Consider the following 13358-nt stretch of genomic DNA (forward strand, 5'->3'; position numbering starts at 1 on the left):
CTTGTTGTTCAAGGGTAAAGTGTGGTGTGTGTTTGTGGTTGCCTTTGCACCCTTAACTTATGTTTGAGGAACATGAGTCATTGAATAGTAGTAGTAGTCTGATTTTATCAGTATTTTCCTCTGCGGTCAGTGTTTCTTGCATCTTGTTAAAGAAAGTTGGCCTATCCCAAAGTCATGAAGGTATTCTTTTGCTTTTCTTCCTTATCTTCTAAAAACTTATTGTTTTGCCTTTTATGTTTATGTTTAATTTATTATTTTTTAGAGACAAGGTCTCATTCTGTTGCCCAGGCTAAAGTGCAGTGATACGATCCTGCAGCCTTAAACTCCTGGGCTCAAGCAATCCTCCTGCCTCAGCCTCCCCAGTAGCTAGAACTACAAGTGCATATGACAACACTTTTTTTTTTTTTCCCCACAAATAACACTTTTTATTTGCCACTATTTGAAGTCTGAACTTTAAACAGATTCTTGGACTGGTGGTTCATATCCATCAGCTCGTTCAACTTTAGCACCTGTGTCGTCCCCAGTGGCTTTTCCAGCTTTCCCAATTCAAACTTGGGCTTCTTCAGCATTTTTACTTTTCTAACAAAGACATCATGGAGAGGATACATAGATTGGCAAGCCTTTTCTATGTCTTTTCCAATGCTGTCTGGAATCCTCATTTAACCTGCATAAATCCTGTAAGATAAACTATTATTTTCCTTTCACATGTAAAGGATAGATGATCTGAATTACATAGCTAGCTAGTGGCAAACTTAGTAGAGTCTTCTGAGTCCAAGCCTTATGCTTTTTCCATTACACCCTGTTAGCTAACTGTATATTGCATGGACGACAACACTTTTAAATCAATCTTTCTTCCCTCTCCTCTCCTCCCCTCCCTTCTCCTTTCCCTTCCCTTCTCCTTTCCCTTCCCTTCCCTTCCCTTCTCCCTTCCCCCTTCCCCCTTCCCTTCCCCTCCCCTTCCCTTCCCTTTTCCCTTCCCTTCCCCCTTCTCTTCCCTTCCCTTCCCTGTTCACTTCCCTTCCCCTTTTCCTTCCCTTCCCTTTCCCCTTCTCTTCCCTTCCCCCTTCCCTTCCCTTCCCTTCCCCCTTCACTTCCCTTCCCCTTTTCCTTCCCTTCCCTTCCCTTCCCCCTTCCCTTCCCTTCCCCCTTCCCTTCCCTTTCCTTCCCCCTTACCTTCCCTTTCCTTCCCTTTCCTTCCTCCTTCCCTTCCCCTCCCTTTCCTTCCCCCTTCCCTTCCCTTTCCTTCCCCCTTCCCTTCCCTTCCCTTTCCTTCCCCCTTCCCTTCCCTTCCCTTTCCTTCCGCCTTCCCTTCCCTTCCCCCTTCCCTTCCCTTCCCTTCCCTTCCCTTCCCTTCCCTTCCCTTCCCTTCCTTTCCCTTCCCTTCCCCCTTCCCTTCCCTTCTCCCTTCCCTTCCCTTCCCTTCCCCCTTCCCTTCCCTCTTCCCTTCCCTTCCCTCTTCCCTTCCCTTTCCTTCCCCCTTACCTTCCCTTTCCTTCCCCCTTACCTTCCCTTTCCTTCCCCCTTCCCTTCCCTTTCCTTCCCCCTTCCCTTCCCTTTCCTTCCCCCTTCCCTTCCCTTTCTTTCCCTTCCCCCTTCCCTTCCCTTCCCTTCCTCCTTTCCTACCCCATTCCCTACCCCATTCCCTTCCCTTCCTTTCCCCCTTCCACCTTCCCTTCTCTTCCCCCTTCCCCTTCCCTTCCTCTTTCCCCCTTCCCTTCTCCCTTCTCCCTTCCCTTCCCCCTCCCCTTCCCCTTTCCCTTTCCTTTCTCTTCCCCCCCATCTCTTTCTCTCTCTCTCTTTCTTGCTAAGTATCATAGAGCAACACAATTTTTTTATTTGTTTATTTTTTGTAGAGACAGGATCTACTATGTTGCCCAGGCCTCAAGCGATCCTCCTGTCGTGGCCTCCCATAATGCTGAGATTACAGGCACAAGCCACGGCACCTGGCGTGGCTTTTGTGTTTAGATCTACAGTCCACTTGGAAAGGATTTGCTTCTTGGGTGAGGAGGAGTCAAGGTTCATTTTTTCTTGTGTGGAGATCTGCTTGGCTCAGCACTGTTTGTTGGAATGACTGTCCTTTACCCACTGCTCAGCAGCGCTACATTTGCCATAAATCAGTGGCTGCATATATTTTGGTCTATTTCCAAACCCTGTTCTGCTGCATTGTTCTATTGATCTATTCCTGTCTAGTATAGTTTTAGATATTAGATAGGCACCACACGGTCTAATATAGTTTTGTTGTAAGTCTTTAGGAAAAACAATTCCTCCAAATTTGTTCTTTGAAATTTCTTGGATATTCTTGACCTTTCGCACTTCCAGTTAAATTTTAGAGTCAGTTTGCCGGTTTACACAGAAAAAAATCCTGCTAGAATTTTTATTTGGATTGCCTTGAATCTATAGATCAACTTGGGGAGAATTGACATTTTTATAAGATCGAGTCTTCCAATCTATGCACATGGTAGGCCCATCTATTTACTTAGGTATTCTCTACTGTTTCCCTATAATGTTGTATAATTTACTGAATAGAAATCTTATCCGTATTTGTTAGATTTATTCTAGATATTCGTTGGTCTTGGTCCTTCCCTTTTCTCTGGAATTTAGCACCGCACAGCCTCACTGTCTTGGAAGCTCTCTGGTTGTCTCAGACTTTCCAATACCTGCATCGAGCTTTTCCATTTGTTTCAGTTGCAGAATTGCTGGAGAATAATCGAGTTTGCTATTCCAGAATGTGGCATTCCTCCATGCTGACTGCAATTTATTTTAATTTGTATAGTGCTATAGTGCTTTAATTTTATTTTGTTTACAGCTATATATAGAAATTTATTTTTTATTAATGCTATATAAAAATTTAATATTTGCTGACTATAAAACTAATAACAGAAAACATGCTTTCATGTTGTTTTATCAATTTTTGATGTAGGAGTTTATACAAGAAATAGAAACTTTCGGCTATATAAATCATCAAAAATAGGAAAGCGTGTGGCTTTGGAGGTTACTGAAGATAACAGATTTTTTCCTATACAGTCAAAAGATGTTTCTGATGAATATCAGTATTTTCTCTCTTCCTTGGTCAGCAATGTCAGGTATGTAGTAGCAGCATCAAGCCATTTTATATTCATGAATATTTATTAAACAGTGAATAGCATTGTATATTACTGAAATATAAATCATCTAAATTCATTCTACCTTAAGAAAAAGTCAGTTCTTACAGCTCTTTTTTTTTTTTTTTTGATACAGAGTATCGCTCTGTCGCCCAGACTGGAGTGCAGTGGCGCTATCTTGGCTCACTGCAACCTCCGCCTCCCGGGTTCACGCCATTCTCCTGCCTCAGCCTCCCAATTAGCTGGGACTACAGGTGCCCACCACCACACCCGGCTAATTTTTGTATTTTTAGTAAAGTTGGGGTTTCACCACATTAGCCAGGCTTGTCTCGAACTCCTGACCTCAGGTGATCCACCCACCTCGGCCTCCCAGACTGCTGGGATTACAGGCGTGAGCCACTGTGCCCAGCCAGTTCTTACAGTTCTAAGTTAACTTTTCTCTTTTCTCCATTAGCTAAAAGATAATAGTAAAATGTATATTTGAACACTTAATTTTCTCAATGTATCTTTTTAGGATTATATTTATTATATTTTCCAATTTTTCTAAAATGATTATCACTTCTGTAAAGAAGAAAACAGTACTACTGGTATTGCATTTGGAAATATTTTACTATTAAAATGTCTCATTTTCTTTTCATGTATGCACATACATATAATTTGTATAGCTCCTTTAATCAAAAAATATTCTAAGATTATTATTTAAATGATTGTCATTTGTTTTTTTTACTTGATTTTATGAATATTTGTTAAGAATTTGCCAACAATTAATTGTAAATAAAACTTCTAATGCCTATGTAAATTTCCATTATATTGACACTCTGGAATTGTGAGTTCTGTTGTTGAACCTTTAGGTTCCCATGTTTTGATCATTTTTTAAAAGTATTAATGTTGGCTAGGCACAGTAGCACGTGCCTGTAGTCCCAGCTACCCAGGAGGCTGAGGTAGGAGGATCACTTGAGCCCAGGAGTTCAAAGCTGCAGTGAGCTATGAATGCACCACTGCACTCCAGCCTGGGTGACAGGGTGAGACCCCATTGCTAAAAACTAAAATAAATAAATGAATAAAAATAAAATCTGTGAAAGTCATCTTTCAACAGAAATACTATAGTAAGTCTTCATTTGACGTTGATAAGTTGTTGGAAACTGAACTTTAAACAAAGTGATGTATGATGAATCCAGTTGTTTTTCTCATCCATGTTATAAGGCAGTGGTCCCTGAGTCACAGACCAGTGGTCTGTGGTTAGAAAATGGACCCCACAGCAGCAGGTGAGCAGTAGGTGAGTGAGTGAGCAATACCACCTTCCCACCTCAGCTCCACCTCCTGCCAGATCTGCAGTGGCATTAGATTCTTATAGGAGTGCAAACCCTGCTGTGAACTGCACATGGGAGGGATCTAGGTTGCACACTCCTTATGAGAATCTAATGCCTGATGATCTGAGGTGGAACAGTTTCAGCCTGAAACCAGCCCACCTTGCCCCTGCCCCACCCATGTAAAGATTGTCTTCTAGGAAACCGGTCCCTGGTGCCAGAAAGGTTGGGGAGCTGTTATAAGGAAATGATGTTGAACAAAACAACATTATTCAAAGACCTGCTAGATGTCATTTCTCTTAGAGTTGCCGTTTCCAAGAATCTATCCATGGCATTAAGTGAGGACTTACTGTATTTGCCTTCATTCCGTGTTTTTCTAGGCTGGCAACTTTTTCAGCCCAAAACATGGTTAAGCTTCAGGCTAAATTACCATCAACTTGCCATAATTCTTTTCCTTTTGCCTTTCTAAATATAATTTTTTTTTTTGAGACAGTCTTGCTCTGTGGCCCAGGCTGGAGTGCAGTGGTGCAGTCTCAGCTCACTGCAACCTCTGCCTCACAGGTTCAAGCGATTCTCCTGCCTCAGCCTCACAAGTAGCTGGGACTACAGGTGCGTGCCACCATGCCCAGATAATTTTTGTATTTTTAGTAGAGATGGGGTTTCCCCATGTTGGGCAGGCTGGTCTTGAACTCCTGACCTCAAGTGATCTGCCCACCTTGGCCTCCCAAAGTGCTGGGATTACAGGTGTGAGCCACCGTGCCTGGCCACTTAAATATAATTTTAAGGAAAAATTCTCTAGAAATTAATTTTAGTAATTGTCTAAAATACATTGCTGTAGGGATAGTTGTATCAGGTTACACAGTTAACAGCCGTTACCCAGGAGGGTGGAAGATGGATTGGTTTTCTTCATATATATATATATATATATTTGTACTCTGAGTTCTTTTACTAACATGTTTCAGAAGTAAGGTCTGCGTTTCCTACTTTTACATGGAAATGATACTAACACCTATCTTATGGAGTTGTTGAGAGGATTTAAAAAGTTAAAACTGCACATAAAACATGTACAGCTGTGCCCAGCCTGTGACATCTGCTCAGTGAATGTTGTTGGTAGCAGTAGTAGTATCCGAGATTCTGAAAGTGCAAAGTGCCATAGCAGGAGTGTAAAAATTGTATAATTCCTGCCACCCCCTGTTGGCACCAGAATAAGGTCACATTCTTTCTGCCATGTATGGAGAAGCGCGAAAAGCAACATTGTTAGTTCTAGCTCATATGGGAAAAGCAACTACAGCCCAAAGTGCAGGTAATCTCCCGATTACCCAATCTCGTTTCTTTCGCAGTTTAAATATGAATCTTACAGAGGTGGAGGGTTCTTCTACTGAATACGGTCACCTTGTCTTTTGTGTATTCCAAGTAAATACCAGGTATTTTACTTCTTGAAATGAAGGCTAAATCCTTTATGGTTATGAATGTACCTTTTCTTTCCATTAATTTTAATCTGTTTTTCCACTTTGCTCTCACCCCTCCTTCTTTCTTCATTTCTTCCTATAAGTCCCACCTCTAAAATTGTTGTAACAAAAAATTCAAAGGCTCTTTATGTTTGGTGAATAGAGTTATATAGTCGTCTTCTGGTGTCTGTGGGTGATTATTATTCCAAGACCCCTGTGAATACAAAAATCTGCAGATATAAAAGGATTAAATTGTCACATAACCCACATGCATCCTCCGTATATAATACTGTAAATCCTTCTAGATTACCTATACCTAATATAGTGCACATCCTATATAGTTGTTATACTATATTGTTTTTAATTTGTATTATTTTTATTTTTATTTTTATTTTTTTTATTTTTTATTTTCACTTATTTGCTTATTTTTTTGAGATGGAATCACACTCTGTCGCCCAGGCTGGAGTGCAGTGGTGCAATCTCAGCTCACTGCAACCTCCGCCTCCTGGGTTCAAGCAGTTCTTCTGCCTCAGCCTCCCATGTAGCTAGAATTAGAGGCGCTTGCCACTATGCCCGGCTAATCTTTGTATTTTTAGTAGATGGGGTTTCACTATGTTGGCCAGGCTGATCTCAAACTCCTGACCTCAAGTGATCGGCCTGTCTCAGCCTCCCAAAGTCCTGGGATTATAGGCGTGAGCCACTGCGTCTGGCCTACTTTTATTGTTTTTTAAAAAACATACTTTTGATCAGCGGTTGGTTGAATCCGCAGATATGAAACCATGGACACAGGGCCTCAGCAGTCCTAGAGTCCCCTGATCCATTCTGTAATTAAGGATAGTATTGTAAGTAATCACCAACCTACTCTATTAAAAAAATTATTTCCTTTAATTGACAAATCATACTTTTTTATATGTGTAGGGTTTGTGGTTTTGTGGGCAAATGTGGCATAAATGTCCTAGAACAATTATCTGCTGAACAAAGGATTTTAATGAGGAACTCTTAGGAATTCAGTGTCCTTTCTGTAGCCAGGCCTTGTTAGTTCCAGTGTAATGGTGCTTTGTTTCTTTTACCTATTTCTCCTTCAGGTTCTCAGATACTTTACAAATTCTTACATGTGACCCATCTCAGAATAAACAAAAAGGAGTTGGATATTTTAACAGTATCGGCACTTCAGGTAAATGTTTTGATGTTTGTTTTTCTTTTTGAGACAGCATCTCTCTTTGTCACCCAGGCTGGAGTGCAGTGGTGCGATCTTGGCTCACTGCAGCCTCCTCCTCCCAGGCTCAAGCCATCTCCTGTCTCAGCCTCTGGAGTAGTTGGGTTTACAGATGTGCACCACCACGCCCAGCTAATTTTTGCATTTTTAATAGAGATGAGATTTCACCATGTTGCCCAGGCTGGTCTTGAACTCCTGGGCTCAAACGATCTGTCTGCCTCAGCCTCCCAAAATGCTGGGGTTACAGCTGCAAGCCACTGCACCCAGCTACTTCAGGTAATTTTTAAAAAATAATTTCCTATCAAAACGTAAGGATACAGAATCTGTTTTGCCTTTAAAATCTTCAATGTTAAGGATTCATAATCACTGATCTTTCAAAAACTACCTCTAGCCAAGCACAGTGGCTCACACCTGTAATTCCAGCACTTTGGGAGGCTGAGGCGGGAGGATCACTCAAGCCCAGGAGTTAGAGACAATCCTGAGCAACTTAGCAAAACCCTGTCTCTACAAAAAATCCAAAAATTAGCCAGGAATGGTGGTGCACGCCTGTAGTCCCAGCCACTCAGGAGGCTGAGGCAGGAGGATCTCTTGAGGCCAGGAGGTTGAAGCTACAGTGAGTCTTGATGGTGCCATTGCACTCCAGTCTGGGCAGCAGAATCAGACCCTGTCTCAACCAATCAATTAATCAATTAATCAGTAATCTACTTCAGGGTTTCTATCTCAAATGGAAAAAGTATGAGAAAGATGTTGATTAAGAAGTATTATTCACTGGGCGCGGTGGCTCATGCCTCTAATCCCAGCACTTTGGGAGGCCGAGTCGGGCGGATCATCTGAGTTCGGGAGTTTGAGAACAGCCTGGCCAACATGGTGAAACCACTAAAAATATAAAAATTAGCAGGGCGTGGTGGGCACCTGTAATCCCAGCTACTCAGGAGACCGAGGAGGAGAATTGCTTGAACCTGGGAGGCGGAGGTTGCAGTGAGCTGAGATCGTGCCATTGCACTCCAGCATGGGTGACAAGAGTGAGACTCCGTCTCAAAAAAAAAAAAAAAAAAAGTATTATTCACTAATTTTCATTTTATGGTATTTTTCAAAAAAGTACAAAAATAATGTAGGTTAACGAAATGAAAACATAAAGTTCTTTTTCACTCTTCTGTCCATGATCAAAGGCAGGTAACCACTGCAATCATTTGCTGTTTAACCTAGAAGAGCTTTTCCTATATTTCCTATATATAGAGAGAGACCTTCCTCAGTCTTTTAATGGTTGTATAGTTTTTCATGGTACAGCTCTGTCATAACTTACCCATTCCTCTGCTGAAGAACATAGAGTGTTTTTTTCAAAGATTTCTTACATAAACCCTCCAGTAAACATTTTTATACACATATTTTCGTATATTGTTATTTATAATAGCAAAAAACTGGCAGCAATCTAAATGTACAACAAAATTGAATTGGTTATATACTATGAAATCATCTAGCTGTTAAATTTAAATTTGTGAAGCTTTTATAATGTGGAAAACACCCATTTGTGATGTTAAAAGAAAAACTAGTCTCAAATTATGTGTATGGTATGATTACAAGCTTTAAAATATGGATAACATTTTCTTATGTTTATTTTCTTCTGTCTTATTTGTATTTATAGACATTGATTTAGAGTCTGCTTCTCACATTTCCACATTAATATATTTTCCAATATTTCTCCAATTACATATATTATTTTAGTAAGTGAAACATAAACTTCATTTAAAGCAAACTAGATTCTTGTCCTTAAAAATTAAATGATACTGGCTGGGTACGGTGGCTCACGCCTGTAATCCCAGCACTTTGGGAGGCCAAGGCAGGCGGATCATGAGGTCAGGAGTTCGAGACCAGCCTGACCAACGTAGTGAAACCCCATCTCTACTAAAAATACAAAAATCAGCAAGGCGTGGTGTTGCATGCCTGTAATCCAGGCTACTCAGGAGGCTGAGGCAGGAGAATTGCTTGAACCCAGAAGGCCGAGCTTGCAGTGAGCCGAGATCGTGCCACTGCACTCCAGCCTGGGCGACAGAGCGAGACTCCGTCTCAAGAAAAAAAAAAAAAATTAAATGATATTTTAAATCGGTCATTCTAAATTACTACAGTAGCTTTTTAGATAGAAAATATAATTGGATTGTCAGTACCTTCCAGCAAAAGGTCTCAGGGCACACACCTGTAGCAGGTCAGCTGAGTGTATTGCCAGGAGAGCAATGGTGAGCACACACCATGGGCAACTTCCGTAAAGTGGGGCATCTGGGGAAGAGGGGGTTGGAAAGGACTGGGAGGATTGGATTTGGGCTTGGAATGGGTGGTTTGGGGGAGTATACCAGGAAGCTTGGGGTTTGTTCTGCGTTGGGTGTTGTCAGGGACAATTCCAGGACTGGTTTTCTTAGTAAAACTGAAAGGAAATCAGAATAGAAATTAACACTGTAATTTGTTAAAAAAACAAACAAAAAAAACAGCAGTTGCTTATGTTAGCTGGGATCGGGGGTGTCGGTCATTTTTGTGGTTTGGAAGATGTTCCTGTTTTGTCTGTGTTTGAACATGATTACAGAGTGGTTATCTTTGTGCCTTGAGTCCTCATGACCACAGGGGCCTTATCTGTTGCTGAAGTTCTGTGAGATTGCCTGTGTTCACAGGAGAATGCCTGGGCTGCGGTAGGCGTGCCACGCTAGCGCATGGCAACACCAAGGCCGGGCTGATGGAGCTAGGCCTGTCCTGCACGTGAGGGACTGCCTTTCTCTTTGCCAAAATGAAGACAGCAGCTGAAATTACTTCCAATGCTTTTTATGAAAGTAGTTAACATTTGACCTAATTGAGAGGTTTGAGTTTTACCTGCTTCCTTGTAGTGTCACAAACATGAATTGACTGAAATTGCAAAAAGTGAGGGAAGGCTGAGAGATTGCAAAACCCATAATTGTACTCAACAACATTTAATCAAAATTTAACTTCTCAACTTTCAGCTATTGTAATTTATAAACCATTCTCTCTGTTGCAGTAGAAACCATTGAAGGTTTTCAGTGTTCTCCCTATCCTGAAGTTGATCATTTTGTTCTTTCTTTGGTGAATAAAGATGGCATTAAAGGAGGTAAAGTGAATCTCATCCTTTGTTAACTGTTATATGATACAGTGATAGTAGCTTTAGAAACAGTATTTGCATTTTAGGAATTCGGCGTTGGAACTACTTTTTCCCAGAAGAATTACTGGTTTATGATATTTGTAAATATCGGTGGTGTGAAAACATTGGAAGAGCCCATAAGAGTAATAATATAATGTAAGTAATATTAATGATTTGTGTGTATTTAACCAATATTATTAGATTTTAAATGTTTATAACTTTTAAATAAAGTTGAGAATATGAAAACTATTTTGTTTTAAAAATAAATTTAGTTGTATTAAATTTCTTTTTTTTTTCCAAGACGAAATCTTGCTCTGTCGCCCAGGCTGGAGTGCAGTGGCATGATCACGGCTCACTGCAACCTCCGCCTCCTGGGTTCTAGCAATTTTCCTGCCTCAGCCTCCTAAGTAGCCGGGATTACAGGCGCCTGCCACCACCCCCAGCTAATTTTTGTATTTTTAGTAGAGACAAGGTTTCACCATGTTGGCCAGGCTGGTCTCGAACTCCTGACCTTGTGGTCCACCCGCCTCAGCCTCCCAAAGTGCTGGGATTACAGGTGTGAGCCACTGCACTCGGCTGTTGTATTAAATTTCTATTTGTTGTATATGGTTAGCATTACATGATATTTAATTTAAATGTTGTGATTATTGCATTGCTTCTAGCATGTCAGCTTTATGTGTACTTTATTTGCTAAGATAACCTCTTAGTATATCTGGAGAGGACAAAGGTGGGGTTGAGTAGGGCTGGGAGAAGGCCGTGGGCGGGGAGCAGTGAGGGTGGGAAGCATGCCTCTCCTTCCTATTGCCATTGGCCATTGCCACCTTACGGACTCTACGTTGAAAGTGCACAGGTTTGGGCAAGAAGGGATCTCCTCAGTTAGTGTTAAGAGCTGGAGCTAGGATTGTGTTAACTCGTTCAAGACACAGCGTGGTATTGAGGGAACTAGTATTTATTGAATGCTTGCTATATATGCCAGGCCCTGTTTTAGAGATTTTCTTTAAAATGCCCATGGGAAGAGGAGGGAAAGTAAAGGATGAAGTAAAGCCAGAAATAGAACTTTAAAACGTAAAAGGATGTGATTAGAATAGAGATAAATAGATAGCCAGTAGTTATCAGTTATGATGTGAGAAATGTTGCTGTTTTTTATTTCATGTCAAAGCAACTCCTGTATCCTCAAGCATATGCGGCCTGTGTGCTGGACATGGGGAAATGATGGGGAAGCTCTTGCTGGGAAGCTGGAGACACATTGGGTAGCATGGTTCAGTGCCATACTTGATATACTTAGATTAATTCAGTTTAAAAAAAGCTTGCAAAAACTATATGCTCAATACACAAAGCTATAACGCAGAAAACATGAAGGAGATACAGGGCCACAGCCGGGGTGTAACTGCAGCCATCAGTTGATGCATCTTCTGCTCTTTGCTCTGTGCATATTAACTTACCAAAAAATCATTATCACATGGTGATCATAACACCTTGTATTATGTCTCCACAATCTATTCTGTTTTTTCACCGTAGAATATATCATACATACAAAAGTATAGATAACACACTTTTTTTTATTTTCTGAGACGGAATCTCACTCTGTTGCCCAGGCTGGCATGATCTCAGCTCACTGCAACCCCCGCTTCCTTGATTCAAGTGATTCTCCTGCCTTAGCCTCCGAAGTAGCTGGGATTACAAGTGTGTGCTACCATGCCTGGTTAATTTTTGTAATTTTAGTAGAGACGGAGTTTCACCAGTTGGCTGGGCTGGTCTCAAACTCCTGACCTCAAGTGATCTGCCTGCCTTGGCCTCCCAAAGTGCTGGGATTACAGGGGTAAGCCACCGCGCCCAGCCGATAACACACTTTTATATGCACATTTTAAAGACTAAAGTGACCACCTGTCATATCTGCCACCCACCTTAAGAACCAGAACCTGATCAAACCTCAGAAGCACCTGTGGGCCCAACCCCAATTTCTTTCTCTCCCTGGCCCTCAGAGATGGTAGCCAGTATCCCGATTTTGTGTTCATCTTTTCCTTGCTCTTATGATTTCTCCCGTATACATTCATATCTCTAAACAATATACTGTTTTCTTTTTCTTTTCTTTTTTTTTTGAGACAGAGTTGCGCTCTTGTTGCCTAGGCTGGGGTGCAGTCGCACGATCTCAGCTCACTGCAACCTCTGTCTCCCGGGTTCAAGCAATTCTCCTGCCTCAGCCTCCCGAGTAGCTGGGGTTACAGGCATGCACCACCAGGCCCAGCTAATTTTTTGTATTTTTAGTAGAGACGGGGTTTCTGCATGTTGGTCAAGCTGGTCTCCAACTCCCGACCTCAGGTGATCCGCCTGCCTTGGCCTCCCAAAGTGCTGGGATTACAGGCGTGAGCCACCGTGCCCGGCCAGAAACAATACAGTGTTTTCTTTTGCTTGTTTTTGAATTGCATCCTTTCCCTGGCCTTGCGGTAGCATATCTGTGATTTTCACCCATGTCGCAACATGTAGCTGTTGCTTATTTGTGTCATTATTGTGCAGCATGCCATGTATATAAATGTAAATATGCCACAGTTTATCTGTTTTCCCACAGTGGACATTTGGGTTGCTATTATAAACCATGAAGGTGGGAACCTTCTTGTACATATCACCTAGTATACACGTGCTAGAGTTTCTCAAAGTGGACTTGCTGTGTCATGGAATATGTACATAGTTAATTTTACTAGATCATAAATTGTTTTCCCAAATGGATGTGCCAGTTTATAGTCCTGCCAGCAGTGTTTTGAGATTCTTCTACTGTTCCATATTCTCACCAACACTTCAGTATTGTTAGGATTAAAAAATTGGTTTTGCTCATCTGGCAGATATGAAACAATATTGTAGTTTTCTTGGGAATTTCCCCGATTACTAATGAAGTTGAGGATTGGATAATCGAATTACATCCACACAAATCAGAAATCTTGCCCAGTATCAAGCTTTACTAATAATGTAGGAATACAAGGAATGAAAAGGCACAAATGGGGCAGAGCGAGGCCCGGGGCATCTGGCCCGGCTCCCCTGGCCCTTCCTGCTCTTTCTGACTCAGGTGGAAACCCAAGGCAGGAGTGAGCAATCCGTGCACACAGCAGGAAGCACCAAGGTTGTGAATCACCTGCATTTTACACTCAAGTTGCATAG

General features: G+C 41.6%; 1 protein-coding gene across 32 annotated transcripts in view; it reads left to right on the plus strand.

Annotated features, from left to right (window-relative positions):
• PRIMPOL (primase and DNA directed polymerase) overlaps positions 1-13358 on the plus strand; it is a 46037-nt gene that overhangs the window by 26082 nt on the left and 6597 nt on the right. For 5 of the 32 annotated variants that reach the window (XM_063637711.1, XM_063637713.1, XM_063637728.1 and 2 more), the window contains 4 exons: positions 2921-3083; positions 6942-7030; positions 10089-10178; positions 10256-10364. In XM_063637711.1, coding sequence (XP_063493781.1) covers positions 2921-3083; positions 6942-7030; positions 10089-10178; positions 10256-10364 — 451 coding nt within the window. Of the gene's footprint in view, positions 1-1853; positions 2001-2920; positions 3084-5748; positions 5833-6941; positions 7031-10088; positions 10179-10255; positions 10365-13358 lie in introns of all 32 variants that reach the window. The other 27 variants (XM_063637704.1, XM_063637723.1, XM_063637705.1 and 24 more) reach the window with 14 other exon arrangements.

The sequence above is a fragment of the Symphalangus syndactylus genome, chromosome 4, assembly GCF_028878055.3.
Source record: "Symphalangus syndactylus isolate Jambi chromosome 4, NHGRI_mSymSyn1-v2.1_pri, whole genome shotgun sequence".
Taxonomy (NCBI): domain Eukaryota; kingdom Metazoa; phylum Chordata; class Mammalia; order Primates; family Hylobatidae; genus Symphalangus; species Symphalangus syndactylus.